At 35.8% G+C, this 19340-nt stretch overlaps 1 protein-coding gene across 4 annotated transcripts in view; it reads right to left on the bottom strand.

Annotated features, from left to right (window-relative positions):
* Positions 1-871: 871 nt before the first annotated feature.
* Tbcel (tubulin folding cofactor E like) overlaps positions 872-19340 on the bottom strand; it is a 53565-nt gene continuing 35096 nt past the window's right edge. For 3 of the 4 annotated variants that reach the window (XM_027930553.3, XM_071616783.1, XM_071616784.1), the window contains exon 8: positions 872-2434. In XM_027930553.3, coding sequence (XP_027786354.1) covers positions 2116-2434 — 319 coding nt within the window. In that variant the 3' untranslated portion in view covers positions 872-2115. The remainder of the gene's footprint in view (positions 2435-19340) is intronic. The other variant, XM_071616785.1, reaches the window with a different exon arrangement.

The following is a 19340-nucleotide window of genomic DNA, read 5'->3' as shown; positions in this document are numbered from 1 at the left end:
GTGACCATTCCACTTATGATTAAAGCATAAGTGTTCACTCCACCTTCTGCTGTGGGACAGTCAGGGATCATTCAACTTCAAAAAATAAGAGTGCATCTGTTTCCCAGGGTGACAAAAGCGACGGGCTCAATTACACAATTTCTCTCTCAAACTCATCTGCACTCATGCGCACAAACACAAAGCACCCACAGTTTTAATCTTCATGACACTGTTGCCTCACTTTTTTTTTCCTAGTTCCAAAAATCTGTCAGTAAAATGTGATTGCAAAATAATTGTTCTTGTCTATACTCAGCCTGGATCTCCATTGCTCATTTTTATGATTTTGAAAGATGTAGCCTACAGCAGAAGGAGAATAGGCCTCATTCATCTTTCTCAAACCCTTTGGTTTCCACCTTTAATGTTACAGTGAATGTAGATTTGCCTCAGTAGGCCTGAGTCAAAGGCTTTACAGATACTGAACCTGAAGTGCATTAAGAGAATAAACATCTGCCACATGGCATAGGAAAATTTAAAAAGTAGCAATAATAAACACAACTCCCCATACATGAAGAATTTACAAGAGTTATCTAAAAATTTCATAAGAAATGAAGTTTGTAGGAGGGGTTGAATTATATAACAAAGGTCAAAAGGTCAAATGCAACCAGCTAATAATTGCATTCTTTGAAAAGTACTTTACCTGCCTACCTTCTGCCCTAGTTAAACTGGGTTTCTCAAGTCTCCTACCTCTAAACATGGTAGACCAAAAAAGACATACTAAAGAAAGAGACTACATCTGGAAAACAGCACAAAGATTTCAGAGTAGGTAAGGGGCTAGCTTTTACAGGAAAAGTGCTTTAAATGTACTTCTACAAAAAATATGACTTGGAGGCAATTTGGAAGTTTTGACATTTATACTTTACTCTTCTATAGTGGCAACTAAATTGAAATGTAAAACCAAAAGAATTGTTGAGTTATTACATCACAAAACCCCAGGAACAAACTGGGAATCAAAGCTCCCTTTGATTAAAATTTCCCACCTTTAATGCAAAGTGCAAGAGCAAGGGCTTTGAATGGATGACAGAGGCAGGACATTCGCAAAGCTCATTCTCTCATATCCCCCAACTTCATTCCCTCACACACCAGGGGTAGTCTGTTAGCTGATTCTCCATTCTCCTGGCATGGATATCCAGCAGTCCACTGGATTCTTCATAAAGTCAGGCCTCTATTCCCAATAGTTTAAAATAATGAAAAAGAAAGATATGGGGAAATACATTCATAAGCAAAAATAAAAGAAATCTGGAATCTAACATGTTTCATGTTATGGGAGTAATGGCTGATATAATACACGAGGGGCATTAAAAGTGAGATAGTAGCATAAAGAGATCAGACTGCTCTGCCCATGCTTCCAGAAAAATATCAAGTTTCCCTGGAGTTCTGACTCTCCATCTGCTCTTCTTTAAGATCCTAACAGAGTTACAGGTTCTTACTGAATACCTGAGATCAGAATCAGGTTGAAAAATGCTTATTAAAACACTCAAAATTATTTTAAAAGGAGAAATGAAGGAGGAAAAGTCACTCAAGTTGAGAAATAAGAAGTTAATTTTGAATAGAATAAAACTATTAGGTAAACATGTGCTGACACAAATCAAAGTGAATAAAGTGAACCAAAAAAAGGAGGGAGGGAGAGGGAGGGAAACAGGGAGAAGTGGGAGAGAAGTGATGGCCCTTCCTGTGAAGAGTCCTTGACTCTTGATTTAAATACTGTCAGACACCCTTCTGAGGGGCTAGGCTATTCATGCTATTTTTATGAGGATACCTAACGGTAATGATGACCAAATGGCAGACAAACCCTAGTGAGCACAGTAAGAAGTCGGTGATTTTGTTGTCATCTTTCATGAGAGAGGGCTTATGGACTGGATATGGGACCAATTCTGCTGGCTAAGCCAAAGAAATCTGTGGTAGAAAATACCAAAAAATGGCCCCCTACCCATTCCAGGGGAAAAAAAAATACAAAACCCCTCCCAAGGCTAAACAAAACAAAACAAACAAAAACGTTCTCCCTCCTAAAGAAAACCACATTGGAACCAAATGCCCTGCAAGAAGTCCTCATGTGTGTTTTTACAAGGCTGGTAGAGGTTATTTTGTTTTGGATTCCACATAAATTTTATCTCCATCCCTAATGCCAAAGGAATGTAATGCTCGAGAGCTATACTTCATTTCTTCTGGGCCAAAGGGTGCTTCATGGTCAAAATGGTAGAGGAGCATGTTGCTTGTGGGTAATTGCACTAGAGTTCTCAATTGTTTCTTTAGTTCTGCAACAGTTTGGTCCAACCGAATGTTCATTTCTTCCACTTGATCATTAAAGTGGACTTCTACTTTTGCACTGCTTTGGGGTCTTAGGTCCACTTCTGCCAAAGGCTCCAACTTCCCATATTTTGTTATCAGTTCATGATACCTAGAAGGATAAAAACATGGATAAAACAAAGAAGGGTCAGCTTAAACTACTAGCTCATGAGCTATGGATTTCTTCCGGACTATAGGTAAACTATACTGCTACTCAATATCTTATTTTAATATTACCTCCTCTATTTATTGTTTTATATAGGTAGGTATGTATCTAGATTGACTGGATCACTCTTGTGGATTTTGTGACCTGATAGGGTTGTCCTGTTGAAACCACAGCAGATCACATCCTTGTGGAGAGAGAAAGTATTTATCCTTTAGATGGTTACCAGGTCTGCATTAGATAAGAATGGATTTGGAAAGAAAACAGAACCTAGAACCTAGATTACTGAGAAAATCTAACTTCTCCACGTGATGTACTTTCTTAGTTGTGATCATCAAGGGAAGATATCTAAGTATATGTTCCTTGATAATAAATGGGATGATGGAAGTAGGTCAGCAGTTTCTGAGGTCTTGGGTAGCCAAAAACACATATGTTGGCTATGAACCCAGCTTGTTTAAATGTTCCAGCCTGGCCTCAGCTGTAACACAAGGAATTTATGGAAAAGTCAAGGATACAGTCTTGGAAGAAAAAAAAGTGGGAAAATAAACAATACAAGTTCATTAAAGTAGGAATAAAAAGCAAAACACATCAAGAAGAAAGTAAATTATAGAAATGAGAATAGGGCCCACAGGGTCAAATTATCCAAGTAGAATATCTTGTATTCACAGTCATCCTTGGAGAATTTTATTGAGGAATTTGGGGTGGTGGTGGTAAAAAGACTTAATATGAGTTTTATTATAACTAAGTCACACTGAGTTTAATTATGAATCAGAATACCATAGTCACACAAGATTGTTCTCCAATCTCTCTCACTTCATGGCTTTTACTCAGTAAATTCAGTGTCATGATAAAGTTTGTAGGAACATTAATTATATAGTAAGACATCTGTGCTTAGAGATGGAGGTAATAATTTCCTATAAGTGGAGTAACAAGGCATGGTAAAAGTAGCATTAGCTCTGACTTTAGAGTCTTGACTCCATCTTGTAATGGGCTGTGTGACATGGCAACTCACTCAATCCTTTTAGATCTCAGTTTCCTCATTAGTAAAACTAGTTATTAAGTCCCACCCTTCTTTCTTTATAAGATAATCAAAAGAATTAAATAAAATAACAATGAGTGAACATTTCGTAAATCCTAAGTTCATATCTAAATAAAAATATTAGCATTATATCTTGGTTGCCCTGGAGCTTATATTAGTAAAATGCATGCATCCCTTGGAAAATATAAGACTGAAATCTACTTATGTGGGACTTCTTAGAAAAGGTATGATGAAACAGATCTCAGAATCCTTTCTTAGGACTTAAAACAAAAATAGAATTTAAAAAAAAAAAAATAACCAACAGCAACAAAAGAAGAGAGGACATAACCTCACTGTCTAACCTTTTTAAAGAAACCAAAAGCTCTGCACCATGCTGTTCAGCGAAACAAGGATCAGAATCCAACCCCCAGACACCATCATAGAGAATGAGAGTAAAGAGATAAACCCTGAGTGTCCTGATAACACTTCCTAATTTAAAGAAAAGCACAAGAAGGGGCTAAGGAGTCCATCAGGCTGAAGAGGTGACAAAAAGCCTCTGTATCTGTCAGGATGTTGGGATTTTAGCAAAGGCAAACAAACCAAAACAAACAAAAACCTAAAAAACAAAAAGATGAAGTTGTCCATAGCGCCAATCTTAAAACGTGCAGTGATTCACAGTCTAAAAGTATCTTTTCCCTACCCCATTTCTTAGTATATGCCTTCAAATAGATAAAAGTAGATTATTTCATTTTAAACAACCTCAAAAGACAGCAGAAGTCACGTGGTCAAATATAAGCTGATCCCCAAATCCAGATGTTTTTCCTCAGACTATAGAAAATCAGACAACATAGTAACACCCTAGCCCTCAAACTTTGTCAAGGAAATAGTAACTAAGTACACATCACAGCAAAAAGAATGAAGGAAAGGAACACATAAATAAGTAAAAAACGGGCAGAACTCAATTGGAAAGAAAACACAAATGAAGAAGAAAATGCACCCCAAATACTGTAAGGACTAGAAATAAGTGTGGGATATAACAACCCAAGAGCTCAAAAGATATATAATAAACTATAGAACATGATGGAAAGGGAGAATGCAGACAGACTGAAACAAACTTGAAGAACATAACAACACTATTACTGACCAAATAAAAAAATTAGAAAGGATGACCCAAGAATATTATACCAGCCCAGTTTTGTTTAGGAAGAAATTTAACAAGCAGCTATTGTGAAACAAGAAAGGACTCAGAAAGTAGAGTACCCATGAGTCCTTCTGGGAGAAACAAAAACAAAGTTATTCAACAATAAGATAAAAGGACTAGTGGTAAGCTATGAGTCTATTTAAATAAAAAACTAAAACATAATAATAATGTATACTCCTAGGCTCATTTATACTTAACACTATGGCTAATGGAACCAATCTCAACTATAAACATATTTGTACACAAAATTATGACAAAATTATGCAGTTCTATAAATGAGCAAGGGTACCTATAAATTAAATGGTCTACAAATTGGGACACTGTGAAGTCCTAGAATTTTCTCAAAATCAACGTGTCCAGAAATCATTGCTACTCCCATCCATTTTCTCTGTCAGTCTTTCATAGAAATAGCATTACCTATTTACCCTAGCCAGAAACTAGGTGGTCATTCTGAACTCCTATTTTTCCTCTCTATTTCTCTCAATCAATTACCCATCTTACTAATTCTCCTTATACAACCAGAAGAATGAGAAGTTATATTTCATTCATGTATCATATGTCAAAATGCATTCTATTGTCATGTATAACTAATTTTAACAAATAAAAAAAATCTATATGCATCTTTCTTGTTTATTGCCTTGTAAATCCAAGGCCTTGTTAATATATGGATTGCTATGGTTTTCTATGGATGCCTAAACTAGATGAGCTTCCTTTATATCTATTCTGCAGTACAGAAAGGCCTCCTCCTGATAGGCCTTTCTGTTCTGCAAAGACCAGAAAGCTGAAAACTGAATTTCCCACACTCCCCTGTGGATGAGGTTGAGTTTCAATCAATCACGGTCAGTCCTGAATTTCAAAGGAAATCTAGGAGACATGGCATGGGAACAGTTTGGAAAAAGGCTTCCTAATTACCAGACTGAAATTCAAGCAGAATGTTCCTGGAGTCAACAGCCCTGGCAGTTGTGAACTCCAGATCACATCTAAAGTGATGTGGTCAGCACCAAGGACAGCACTTATTATTCACTGTATGAAATCCTTATCTATATTATTACCAAAGTGAACATTATAAAACACAAATTTAATCAGCTCACTCCTCTACTTAAAACACATATCCCTCAGAATAAAGCCCTCACTCTAACATGCTTGTGGTAGGTAGAATTATGGTCTACATATCTGTGCGGGCCTAATCTTAAAGCAGGAAAGAAAGATTTTCCAGTTAGTCACAGAAGAGATTTTCTTTCTTATACTACTAACTAGAGAGATTTCTCCAGTTAGTAGTATAAGAAAGATGTGACACACAATTAGTGGCCTGAAGATAGAGGAAGTCACATAGAAAGTGTCATCCTGAATAAGCCTGCAAGGTGATTCTTTTCCAGAGCCTCCAATGTTGATGTCTTGATTTCACACTTGTGAGACCCTAAGCAGAGTGCCAGCTGAGCCACACTGTGCCCAGACTTCTGACAACAGAAATTGGGATAAAACAAGTAGGTACTGTTTTAAGCCACTAAAACGATTTACAATAATTTTTTGCAGCAGCAATAAAAAACTAATACACTGAGTACAAAAGATCCTTTAAGATCTGGCTCCTTTATAACTTTCCAACCTTATTTTGTACCATCTACATTATCATTTTCCAAACTCCCCTTTCTACTGGCTTAAACTGTAAAATAAATATTTATTTATCGATTTGCAGGTAAGTCCAGCAGATTTTAGTATATGGGTTGGATTTTGAAAGTAAGCTCCCTATTACATAGAAAAAAAGAAAGAATATTAAAGTTGAGATTCACTTTATACACTGAATATGTTCCCTGAAAAGTTATATTTAAAAAGATTGATTTCTATATAATGTTTACTCCTAGTTTTCTTATTTTTAGCTTGTCTTTAAGCAGCTTGACTTATATTTACACTAGTAAATCTAAGAAGTCTTGATTTTACAAAGCACTTGTTAAATTTCAGAAAACAATTTCTTTCTAGTCTTCTAGCTTGGGTATTTTATTCATTACTCAAAACTCCATTCAAACTGAATTATATCTATATAATCTGCATTACCACAGCTTTTCTTAGGAACAGTTGAATGTCTTCCCAAAGTTATAGTCTTAAGAGGTAAATGGTTTCTGATGACTAAGTATTCTTCAAAGGTAATTATCTCAATTTATACTCTACCAATGAGTATCTTCATCTGGTCATTAACAAGTGTTTAAGCCTTATTTTGAAGTGGCCAATATGCTATAAACCTACTTTGAAAATTACTAGTAATAAGGATGGATTACAATCATCAAATACAATAAAACTGTATCTGTGTTCATAAGTTCTCTGTTCCACTCCACTATCGCCTTCTAACATAAAATGACCAATTACTGGCAAAACAAAATTTTCTACACACAGCATAAAGGCCGGCATGACTACATGGGTAACTGAAAGTGATAAAAGGAAACCAAATGTTAGCTGAAATCCTGTGGCGAATACTACCCGCATACAGACTGGGGTTGTGCTTTATTTTCTCTTCCTATTAAATGAAAATCTTCTTACAACTTTAAGGTCTTTGAATCATGAATAGTTAAAAATCAGGTTACCAGCAGAGTGGGGTTGAGTTGAGGTGGCACCAACAGAGAGAGGAATGGAGAAGAAGCCATTCTTTATGGAGCTAAGTTAGCTCTACTCCCAAGGTAAATAAGCAAGACTTCATCCATGAGGGGCTCCGGGTCCATGGCATGCCTACCAAATGTGACCATGAGGTCATGTTTGGGAGGGGTATGCCTCTTTCTCCTCATGCCCATATTCACTCTTGATTTCTAAGACCTGAGGGTATTTCATTAACCACAGTTCACTCATACATCTATGACACTAGAATAAGTGAATATTTGGCATACTGTTTACAAAAGACTGAAAGTTTCTGCCATAAATCTTAATCTGAGGATAAACTTCTGATAAACCTAAAATCCAAAGATGGACAGAGATGGAATATTAACTCATTCTCAGCTCTGAGTCACCTTATAAAATATCCTAACTAAATACTACAAACAGTGTACAGTTTACATAATTTTCAGGAAAACTGGAAAATAGGTATGCCTAGAATCAGGTGATTTCTGGTGTCAGAAAGTTTCCAGATATATATATCATACCTCCACCCCGCTCCCACCCCACCAAAAGCAGCTCACAATCTCAAGGAATACCCTAGAGAAAAATGAGATTTATATTTCCTGCAGTGGCCTAAACCACATCCCAGAAGTGCTCTATTTATTCCCTTTCAACTGCCCAGAGGTGCATTTACAGGTGGTCCAAGTAGCAGACTTAAAATAACAATTCTGTTAACCTATCATTCCTCAAATGCACATCCATACTGAATCAACTAGAGGTTTTACTCTAAATGAAGTTATTTTACTACAAAATTAATCCCTAATACATGTATCTCTTCTCTTGAAGGAATGCAGCATATAAAACATGAAAAATTCCTGAAGATTCACTTGGCTGAACAAAAATCATTGGAGTGTAACTAAAAGAAAAACATTCATTAAGTTTATTTTATTTTCCATGGCATTATGAGGAATTCAAAACTATATTCCAAATATCTTCTGATTACTGTTATCTAATCTCTTTTGCTATAGTATGCTTTCTCTCATTCTGATACGGTATCATATCATGGTGCATCAAAGAAACCTTCTTTACATTCTATAACTGGGATATTACACTCTCCTGAAATAGTTTTCTCATAGTCTAATATTCTATCCATTAAAACCCATAAACATCACATTTTGGAGGCAGAGGGAGCCTTAGAGATCATCACAGATACAATAATTGAGACTTAGTTTGTTAACCCCAAGTCTCATAGCTAGTGAAAAGAAGGGTAGAAATTAGAATTTAAGTCTGGTTCTCAGGCTATCATTTTTCTTAGTTCTCATCATTTTAGTGGTTTACTAAAATGATGAATACTGTTTTAGAAATTCTCTTTTCCTTCCTACATTTCAAATGTCCCTTTTCAATCTCTTTTCATGAGCTCTTATTTCTCTTTTTACTATCTACATGTGGGTGGTCCTAAAAATTCACTCCTGAATTCTCTTTTCTTTTCTCTTTATGATCTTCTATCTCAAAGTGCATTCTCTTACTTAGCTTAAGCCATAGATGTTTCCTGCTTGTCTTCTTTGGGGTCTGTATTTCTTTACCTTCAGAATTATTTATTCTCACATTTTACATGTAGCAAAGTGTTTTGAACTGAACTTAGTATTTTTCATATAGTTTTCCATCAAGATGAAGCTATGGAACAATGTTTCAACTTGCTATTTCTTGAAATCAAATTTTATCAAAATTATCTAGTGAGTGAATAGAATGTGACCTATTCAGATGATGGAGTAACACATAGCAGTTTAAAATGACTTTAATCTGCATTTATATTATCATTAGGACTTTGGACAAAATGGTTCTATAAGTTCATATTTTAGTGTACTTCTACTCCAAACTCAGAGTAAAATGGATGAAATATAAAAATGTCCAAATCCAAGAAGATATAATGCAGGCTTAAAAATGATGAGCATCTCTATAGGCCAGAAAATAAATAGCAATACAGATCAAAGAGCTGGGATCATAAAATACTGGACTCTAAACTGTTATTGGGTATGTGAAGCAGACAGTAGCAGTCAGGAACTCAGATCCTATGAGGCAAAGGAGATTAAAAGTAGTCCACAGGACAGAGGAAACTTAAGCCAGGTTTACTGATTGAAGCAGGGGTAGAATTTGGGTGATGTGAAGATGGCTTGGAGAAATGATGAAAAAAAAAAAAAAAAAAAAGAAACCTGCAAAAGTTCTACTGTCTAAGGATACCTCTCTAGAGCAATGGGTCTAGGTAAAAGAAGTAAAAAAGATAGTTTGGCCACACCAGTTACGGCATAAGTCAGTTGCTGCCTCAATGACTAGATCTGTACTATCTCTGTAATTCTTGCAGGACAGGCTTTCTAAAATCCATTATAAGAGCTTGTCCCACACCAAGAATCTGGGAAGCTGGTTAGAGACAACTGCAAAAACATTAGGGAGAGGTGAACTCAAGCAGAAAAGGATAACAATCCTAAACATGTATGTATCTAAAAAAACAGATATATTCACAGAAGTTACAGGAAGCAAAAACTGATGGAAAAAAGGTTAAAAACAGACAAATACACAATCAGAGTTGGAGATTTCCACATTCCTCTCAGTACATGACAGAACAAAAAATTGTCGAAGATTTAAAAGACCAGAAGATCACTAACAACTTGATCGACAGGAAGCACACACCCAATAACTTCAGAATGCAGACTAAACCAAAAATATCTAAAATATACCACAACAGGTTTAAAAGAATGGAACTAATACAACAAATATTCTCTTACTGTAATACAATTAAACTAGAAATCATCAACAAAAAGACAACTATAAAATTTCCATATACTGGGAAACAAACAACACACTTGTAAACAACCCATGAGTCAAAGAGGAAGTCACAAGGGAAATTTAAAAACCTTTTTGATTCAGCCAGATGTGGTGGTGCATTGCTGTAATTCCAAAAATTCAGGAGGCTAAAGCAGGAGGATCACAAGTTCAAAGCCAGCCTTGGCAACTTAGCAAGACTCTGTCTTAAAACAAAAAAATAAAAAGAGCTGGGATATAGCTCAGTGGTAAGTGCCCCAGGTTCAATCCCCAGTACTTACAAAAAAAGATAATATATAGAATCAAATCAATATGTAGAATATTATAGAATGTACCTAAAGCAATGTTTAAAAAGAAATTTATAAAACTGGATGTTTATAATAAAAAAAGAAGAATGATCTCAAGTCAATGATCTAGGCATAAGAAACTAGAAAGAGATGAGCAAATTAAACACAAAACAAGAAGAAGGAAGGAACTAAGAAAGATATGAATAGAAATCAATGAAACTGAATGCAGAGAAAACCATGAAACCTGAAGTTGGTCTTTGAAAAGGTTAATAATTTGATAAACCTCTGATCAAAAAAAGATTGAAGGCCAATATTAGGACTAAAAGAGGGGACATCATTAAAGATCTTACACACATTGGGGCTAATAATAAGTGAATTTTATAAACAACTTCATATCTATAAATTCAATAACTAAGAAGGAAAAGAGCAAAGCACTTCAAAGACACAAGCTACTAACACTCACTCAAGAAGAAACAAATAACATGACTCATGCTGTATCTATCAAATAAACAATTCATAATTTAAATCTCCAGCAAAGAAAATATCAGGCTCAAATAATTTCCTGATAAATTCTACAAAATATTTTAGAAGGAAATAATAATAATTCTATATAAGTTCTAGGAAAAAAGGAAAGAATGTTTACAAATTTATTCTATGAGGTCAGCAGTATCCAAATATTAAAACAAAACAAAGACATTATAAGAAAGGCAAATCATAGACCAATATCCCTTATGAATAGGCATAAAAATTCTTCACAAAATATTAGCAACTCAAATTCTCTTTAATTCATATATATGTGTGTGTATATATATATATGCGCGCACACGCGAGCGTGCGCGCGCGCGTGTGTGTGTGTAGTATTTACAATATAAGTCTAATACCAAGTAGGATTTATTCTGGGAATTCAAGGCTAGTTAAACATTAAAAAATTTAGTCAATTCAATTCACTATATAAAGAAATTGGTATGATATTTATGGAGAAAACTTTTGAGTAAATCTATTTTTGACTAACACCTATTCACAATTTTAAAAAGTAAATCTTGGAAACATTCTTAATCTAATAAAGCCCATGAACAAAAGACCCTACATATTTAGTGGTAAAAAGACTAAAATTCATATGAAATCTTGGTGAACCCCGAATAGCCAACACAATTCTAAAAACGGAGAGAAAAAAAAAAAACCCTGATGAATCATACTTCCTAACTTCAAAATGTATTACAAAGCCACAGTGATCAAAATAGTGTGGTACTAGCATATAGACAGACATATAGGTCAATGAACCAGAGTGCTCAGAAACAAGCTCTCATATTTGATAAGGGTGCCAAGAACATTGAATGAGGTGTTGGGAAAACTGTATACCCAGCTGCTTAAGAATGAAGATGGCCCCTGATCTGGCATCATATATTAAAATTACTCAAAATATACTGAAGACCTAAGACCCAAACTAAACAGCATTACCACATAAACCAGCCATTGCACTCCTGAGCATTTATCCCAGAGGAATGAAAACTTATGTTCACATAAAAACCTGTATGTGAATATTCATAGATTATTTTATTTGTAAAAACAAAAACTAAAATCCCAATACAGATGTTTTACAAATGCCCTCTATATGGTTAAATTATGATTAAATGAACCTATACATACAAGAAAACATATAGAACTAAAATGAGCGTGCGTGTACACACAAAGTATAAGCCAGAGAAATCAAACAGGATCAATTGTATCAACATTAAAATCCTGATTATGATATTGTATTAATGTTATAACTGGAGAAAGGGTACATGGGATCTTATATTTTACAAATGCATATAAATTTATAATTACATCAATAAAATCTCAACCAATAAAGGGCTACATATTATAAAGTTCCACTTACATGACTTTCTAGAAAAGTCAAAACTACAGGTACAGAAAAAAATTAGTGTTTGCCAGAGGACTGGAGTCCGATAGAAAGTTTGAGGAGTATGAGATTTTGGGAGATAGTTACTGTACTATCTGTCAAAATTCAGAAATATGAACTAAAAAGTATTTAAACAAAGAATATTACTAAAAGATAATCATTTAGCAAGGCTAGTCAAGATAAAAGGGAAAGGCAGAAATAAACATTATTAGAAATAAAAGAAGAGATAAATACTGATATAGCATATTTTTTCATTGGCAAGAATCTCTCAATAGGGAATGACATTGAAGACATATTGTTAGATAAACTATAATAATTTAAAACTAGATGAAACAGTTAATTTAATAGGAAAATAAGAAATATAGCCATACCTGTGATACATGCCTGTAATCCCAGCAACTCGGGAGGCTGAGGCAAGAGGATCACAAGTTCGAGGCTGGCCTCAGCAACTTAGCGAGGCCCTAAGCAACTAAGTGAGACCTTGTCTCAAAAAATAAAGAGGGCTGGGAATGTGGCTCAGTGGGTAAGCACCGCTTGGTTCAATCCCCAGTACAAAAAGAAAAAAGAAATATATATATATATATATAAACAATAGGACATATGACAGAGGTGGCAATACAGAATACTGGTGAATGCAAATCATCCACATGGTGGGAAAGGGAGAACCTTCAGATCGTTATTTGAAACTATCAAAAAAAGTAAATTCCATCTGGCTCAGAGTCATCAATGTAAAATCTTTCAAAACCAAAAATTAAGAGATTATCTTAAATGATTTTTGGAAGGGAAAAGACTTCCTTTAAAAAGATGCACTAAGAATAAGTAGGGCTGGGGCTGTAGCTCAGTGGTAGAGCACTTGCTTGCCTAGCACATGTGAGGCACTGGGTTCGATCCTTAGCACAACAAATAAATAAATAAATAAACGTATTGTGTCCAACTACAAGTAAAAATTTTTTAAAAAAAGAATAAATTATAAAAGATTGATAAATTTGACATCAAATTCTGACACTATTCAACACAATATGAAGTGAAAATACCAGACTGAAAAACTACAAAGGAAGAAATTATAATATATCTTGACAAAGAATTATAAAATCCTACTTTGAATTTAGTGGAGGTATAAAAAATACATTAAATTCTTACACTGGTTATTTTTTGGAGTAAGGAAAAAGACAGTAGAAGTCAAAAGGTACTTCAATTTTATCATTATAATGTTATTTCTATTTAATTAAAAATAACCTTGGAATGAATATAAATGTTCTTATTTTATTATTCTCAGTATTTTTCAATTTTTTTCTTTAATTCTAAAAAGCAAACAACAAAAAAGATAAAACTGGCTTTCTGCCATGGCCAAAACAAAAGTTTGGACAGCAAAGAAAATGTCCCCCAAAAAGCACGATTTGGGAGGGCTGGTTGCCATTCTCTCTTTCCTTTGCAGGTACATTCAAATACTCATATATAACCCTAATCAAGATTAGGAAGGCCGCCTATCTTCTGCTGGGCTGGGAAAGTGGCAAGAAGTCAAAATGAAGTCCAAGGTCATTGGAATGACAAAGGCAGTAAGCAACAGGGAAAGCTAACATTTCAGAAGCTCTCCATAGTGCATCAAGGAGAATGCCCCTTTTGTTTCTCATCAGACTGGCAGCTGAATGTGAGGAGTGCTGTGTCACGGCCCTTGTCAGAGGATGATGGAGCCTGGCAACATGGAGACCCCCAGGAGATTCGTGTCCAGTGTAGGAATGTTCCTTTACAACAGCAGGTCCTCTGTCTGCAAGGAATATGAGGTAACGGACACAGCACACTAAGATTTCTCCAACATCCAAGACAAAATGAGCCTTCATTGAGGTGGTGTCCAAATACAGGCTGCAGCCCTGCTCTCACAATAACACAGATACAATCAGCTCTATTTAGAAAAGTCATTAGTCTTAAGCAGGAAAAAGCACACTCTCCATATTTCAAAAAGCACACCACTACTGACAATCAAGTAAGCATCTGAGGAATTCCTAATATAATCCTTGGCATCATAAAGAAGGATTTCCTAGGGACAAACAGAAAGTAAGGTACCAAATGAAAGTAAAGGCAAAGAAAGGCCTTTAAGAAACCTGTTTCTGGCTTTGTCACTTTGTCTCTGACAAGAGGATTTTTTCTATTCCATTCAACAATTGTTTATTAAAGCTATACTTCTTAAAACTCCTCTTTATGAAAAGCAAAATTTTGAAGTCTGAAAAAACAGACACCCCAAATCAATGTATTTACTCTGTCCCACTGTTCTCAAAACAAAAAGAAATCATCAAGCACTCAAAGATACATGATATGCTGATTTCTCAAACAAAAGTTGTATCTTTTTTTTACTTTTCTCTCTTGAAATTAAACACAGAAGGACTGTGTATTAGTGGAGTACTAAAGAAGCTATTTAAATTCCATCTCTTAGAAGAAATGAAGAGATAAAGCTAACACAAAATCAAGGAAAAACTGATAAATAAAGGCAGTGTGGACAGACATATGATACAGGGCAAGGCAAAAATAATAAACATGTACCAGAACCATAAACGTGAAGGTTTCTTCCTCTCTAAACGATGTTTATATACCCCTAGAGAAATCCAGGCTATAAATATCAGAAAACAAGTAGACCTGCATGTGTTTTCTGAGGACTACTTCCAATTCAATAGTAATAGAAATTCACTCCTACTGTATACCTCTCTAAAAAGACATGAGCAACCTCCAACACACACATCCTCCTTTAAAGTCTCAGTTCTTGACTAGGACTATGGGTCGCTCTCAGCCTCTCCTTCTACATACAAACCAAAATCCCCTCTTGTGGATTTTCTTCCCCACTTGAAATTTTTAACAAAAGACAAGAAAAAGTCTTCCTCTGCCCATATGGCATGCCAAAATATTTAATAGTCTGAGCTGGTGCCTACCTTCCTCCCCAACATTATCTGCCATTACTTTCCACTTCAAATTGCTACAGATGACTACACATGAGGAGTTATTTCATCCTTCTGCACCTTTATTTCTCAAGTACTCACATCTGTCCAGAATATTCTCTCCTCACCTTTACCAGATTAACTCAATCATTTTCTAGGAAAGAATCTTCTTCCAGCAGACCTAAGTCCCCCTCCTTCATGATCCTGGAACATAACACAAATATTCAGTGTTCATACTGAACTCTGCTATACATCAGGCCCTGCTCTAAGCCCCAGGTAGAAAGCGAGGTATTGAACAGCAACAACCCCTACTTCTGCAGAGCTTACAGACAATATACCAGAAACATAAGTCAAGCCTGACTTAGATAATAATAAGAAATGTAAAAGTAGTTTAAGAAAATTATAGGAGATAGGGTATGCTATGTTTAGATAGGGTGGACAGAGACCAAATCTCTAATAATGTGTCTCTGAGGGGGAGAAACTTGGAGCATTCCAAAAGGGGGTTGGGGGAGAAGCCTAAGCAGGACATGTGCTTGATACATCTGAGGAGCAGCAGGAAAGGGTTTGTTAAATATTATATAAATCTGAGCTGAGCGTGCGGGCCCACACCTGTAATCCCAGTGCCTTGGGAGGCTGAGGCAGGAGGATAGCAAGTTCAAACCCAGCCTCAGCAACTTAGCAAGGCCCTAAACAACTCAGTGAGACCCTGTCTCAAAATAAAAATGTGAAAAGGGCTGGGGATATGGCTCGGTGGTTAAGGAAGATGAAGGAAGACTTGCAGAAGAGCAGGTCGGTAGCGGAGCATTGGGTAAAGAAGGGTACCAAAAGTCAAAGTATGATTTTAGACACAATGGGTTTAAACACTCATGTGGTAATGTTGAGTAGGCAGTTGGCAATATTAGTCTGGAATTTTTAGGTAGGTCAAGGCTGGCGGTATAAATTTGGCAATTATTAGAATACAGAAGGCATTTAAAGCCACAGGATTGGCTAAACACACATGAAGGATAACTACAGAAGATAAGAGGTCCAGAAACGAAGGCTGGGGTAACTCCACCTTTAGAGGCGGGAAGCTGAAGAATACCCAGCAAAGGAGAATACCACTAGCTCAGCCCAGATGGCAGGCCTCTTGAGAGCAGACACTGCTGTTCTGTCCTTTCATCTCCGGCATCTGGCTCAGCACCTCATGGTTTACAGCAGGTATTCAGTGAGTAAATTAAACTCTCCTCTAAAACCCAGTTAGAATACAGAGTTATTTCCTAGAAGTTCTCCTAGTAAAGCATAAGGCTCTAATAACTGAAATATCACCAACTCAGCAAGGACATCTTTTCAACCACCTGCAGCACACACTGAATTTATTGTAAAACAGCACACCACTGCTACACAAGCCAATAAAAGACAGCACAGCAAGCCTTTAAAAGCAAGAGCCTATTGCCTGGAAAAGGAAACACTATGATATCCAAAGGCCAAGAATCAGAAAACATAGACTTTTCATCTTCGGTTGTTTTACAAAATAAGTAAACATGAAATATATGGCTGATTGTTCAGTTTGGGGGTTAGTCCCTATTATCAAAAGCAGCAACAGTAGGGAGGCTAAAGAGCACCACCTACCAGAAAGCAATAACAAGGTCATTGAGCACCTGTAAGAAACTCTAAAGCTCTTATAAGACACACTGAACCCCCCCCCCACATATATATATAATCTCCCTTCAGTTCCCCAAACATTTTATTCTGAGATAGGAAAACAGAATATGTACATCTCTGGATCATTCTTAAAAGACTTCCACTGGCAAAATGACTAATCTCATAGAAACAGATGTGATTAATCCAACTGACTCACAGAATAATTCTGTTACCACAAAGGACATTTAGCTGAGCATAATGACTCTTTTATTCATGCCCTCAAAGATGTTTTGAGTAACTTTTTTTTTTACGTACATCTAAGTAGAGCTATTTCATGTTTAACAGGCACAAGATAGGAAAGAGAGAAAAAGGAAAAGTTCATGAAATCAAAAGAAGGGAAGGATGTTGTAGAAGTTAGCACTTACAGGAAAATTGAGTCAAACATTGATTTTAAAAAGAAAATCCATGGTCAAGTGAAAAGAAATGTTTCCTCCAAAATAAACAGAAACCTCCATACTTCCTAGAAACTGGAGCTGAAATGTGATTCTGTATGAGACACTGAATTACTTAAAGAGTCAAATTTCTACCTTTTACGGACTATGTACTGTGCTATTCATTATTTATTAGTATGTTAGGGAAAGATTATGCATATAATTTGGAAGACAAATAATAAGCATAGTACTAATACTCTGTTTAGATATCACTATTCTTAATTCACAATGAATATGTTTTAATAAAATTCTTGAGTTCTTATTCATCACTTATTATTGTCATAAGCATGAATGCTGTTATAGTTCCTTTAAAGTGCCTTACACAGTTCCTGGAACATCACAAGAGTTTGAAAAATATTTGATGGGCAAATGGATAATTCTACCAAGAGACTTATATGAAAAATCACTAGAGAATAGGTACTGTAGTAGATAGATGTCAACTTTGCCTATCTGGCATCTGAATGCCCTTCTGATTGAGGTAGAAAAATCCAAAATACACGAGATGTAGGAACCTGAAAAGAATTCAAAAACTGAAGAGTAGATATTTTCTTTCTCTATTCCCTGAAAGCAAGAACATGGGAAAATGACCCAAACCTGGAGTTTTAAATCTTTCAGAGAAGCAAAAGGCACAAGGTCTAACCAAGACTGTTACCAACAGATAAAGAACCAAGAATTCAAAGGCATGACTACAAACGTCTGAAGGCCATGAAGTCCAGCAGCTTGCTAGTGACTAACTAATGATCAATATCAGAAGCATATTATTCATAAAGTGAAATACAGAAATCTTGGCTGTGCCTTGCTTCCATCAATACTGCCAAGGCTTAATACCCCAATCTTGTCAATTCTGTAAGCTACACAGTATTTATTATTCTTTTATCAAATTTCTATCCTATTTAAGTTGGCCAAAGTTGATTTCTGTTGTTTGTATTAAGAAATTGGTATGAGGGAGTAGATTATAGGCAAGAGACCCTCAGGTGATTAAGGGCAACTTGGAACTGGCTTCTGGCCTAGAAAGGGCTACTAGTGTTCATGGGAAGACCTTCTGCAAGTCCTTGACATGGAGTAGTAAAATAACTAATCATCATCTGTGGTCATGTGCATGTGACTGATAAAGTGCTGCCAAGAATGAAGGGCATAAAGAATTTAAGACTATGAGGCACAGCACCTGCCATTCCATGGGTACAAAATAGTTTAAATAAAAGAAATTAAGGTCAAAATCCTATAAATTAGGCCTAAGGCACAGACTAAAACCTGGGTAGTATTAAGAAAAGGATCCTTTTTCTTTTATAACAGAGTTGAAGCAGTCATAAAAAAAAATGCACAAGGTCTGATGCTCCAAGTTACTGATTCAAATCAGTTAAATCCACATTGAGACTCTTATATGAAAGTTGGAACATTGAGCATTAGTTAGAAAAGAGAAAAGAGAGAGAACTGAAATGGAGGTACATAGGAAGATTATTACTTGGGAGTACCCTGAATCCTCATTTAGGTCTTCTTGCTAGCAGGGTAGCACCCTCTTTTGTCTGATGAAGCTGTACCTCTCTTGCTTGAAAAAGCAGTAAAATTCCCTGTGTGAAGGAATTCCATTGCAAAAGTAAACTAATTCCCTATTTGCTTCACTGTTCCTCACATATATTCTGCTTCCCTAACATCAGATAACAGCATGTTCTATGGGCTTAATTATAAAAACACCAAAAGAATTACAAGACATTGGCTATTTATATGGTCAAACACACTGGAAATAAGTACAGAAGTAGATTCTGAGTGATTTAGACTAGCAAGGAAAAGCAATTTTAGTTCTACCTGTTTGTTGAGATTCTGAATGCAAAAGTTGCTTTCAGTAGCTGAGGTATTAGATGATCAAAATCAGACTCAATGATGTTCTATGCTAAAGGAAGTTGAGATACCTATTATAATTTAGATCCAGAATGTTCCCCAAAGACTCATGTGTTAAAGGCTTGGTCTCCAGCTGGTGGTACTACTGGGAAGTGATAGACACTTTAGAAGGTGAGGCCTA

Source organism: Marmota flaviventris, chromosome 9 (genome assembly GCF_047511675.1).
Source record: "Marmota flaviventris isolate mMarFla1 chromosome 9, mMarFla1.hap1, whole genome shotgun sequence".
NCBI classification, from domain to species: domain Eukaryota; kingdom Metazoa; phylum Chordata; class Mammalia; order Rodentia; family Sciuridae; genus Marmota; species Marmota flaviventris.
This window is presented reverse-complemented; position numbering and strand designations above follow the sequence as displayed.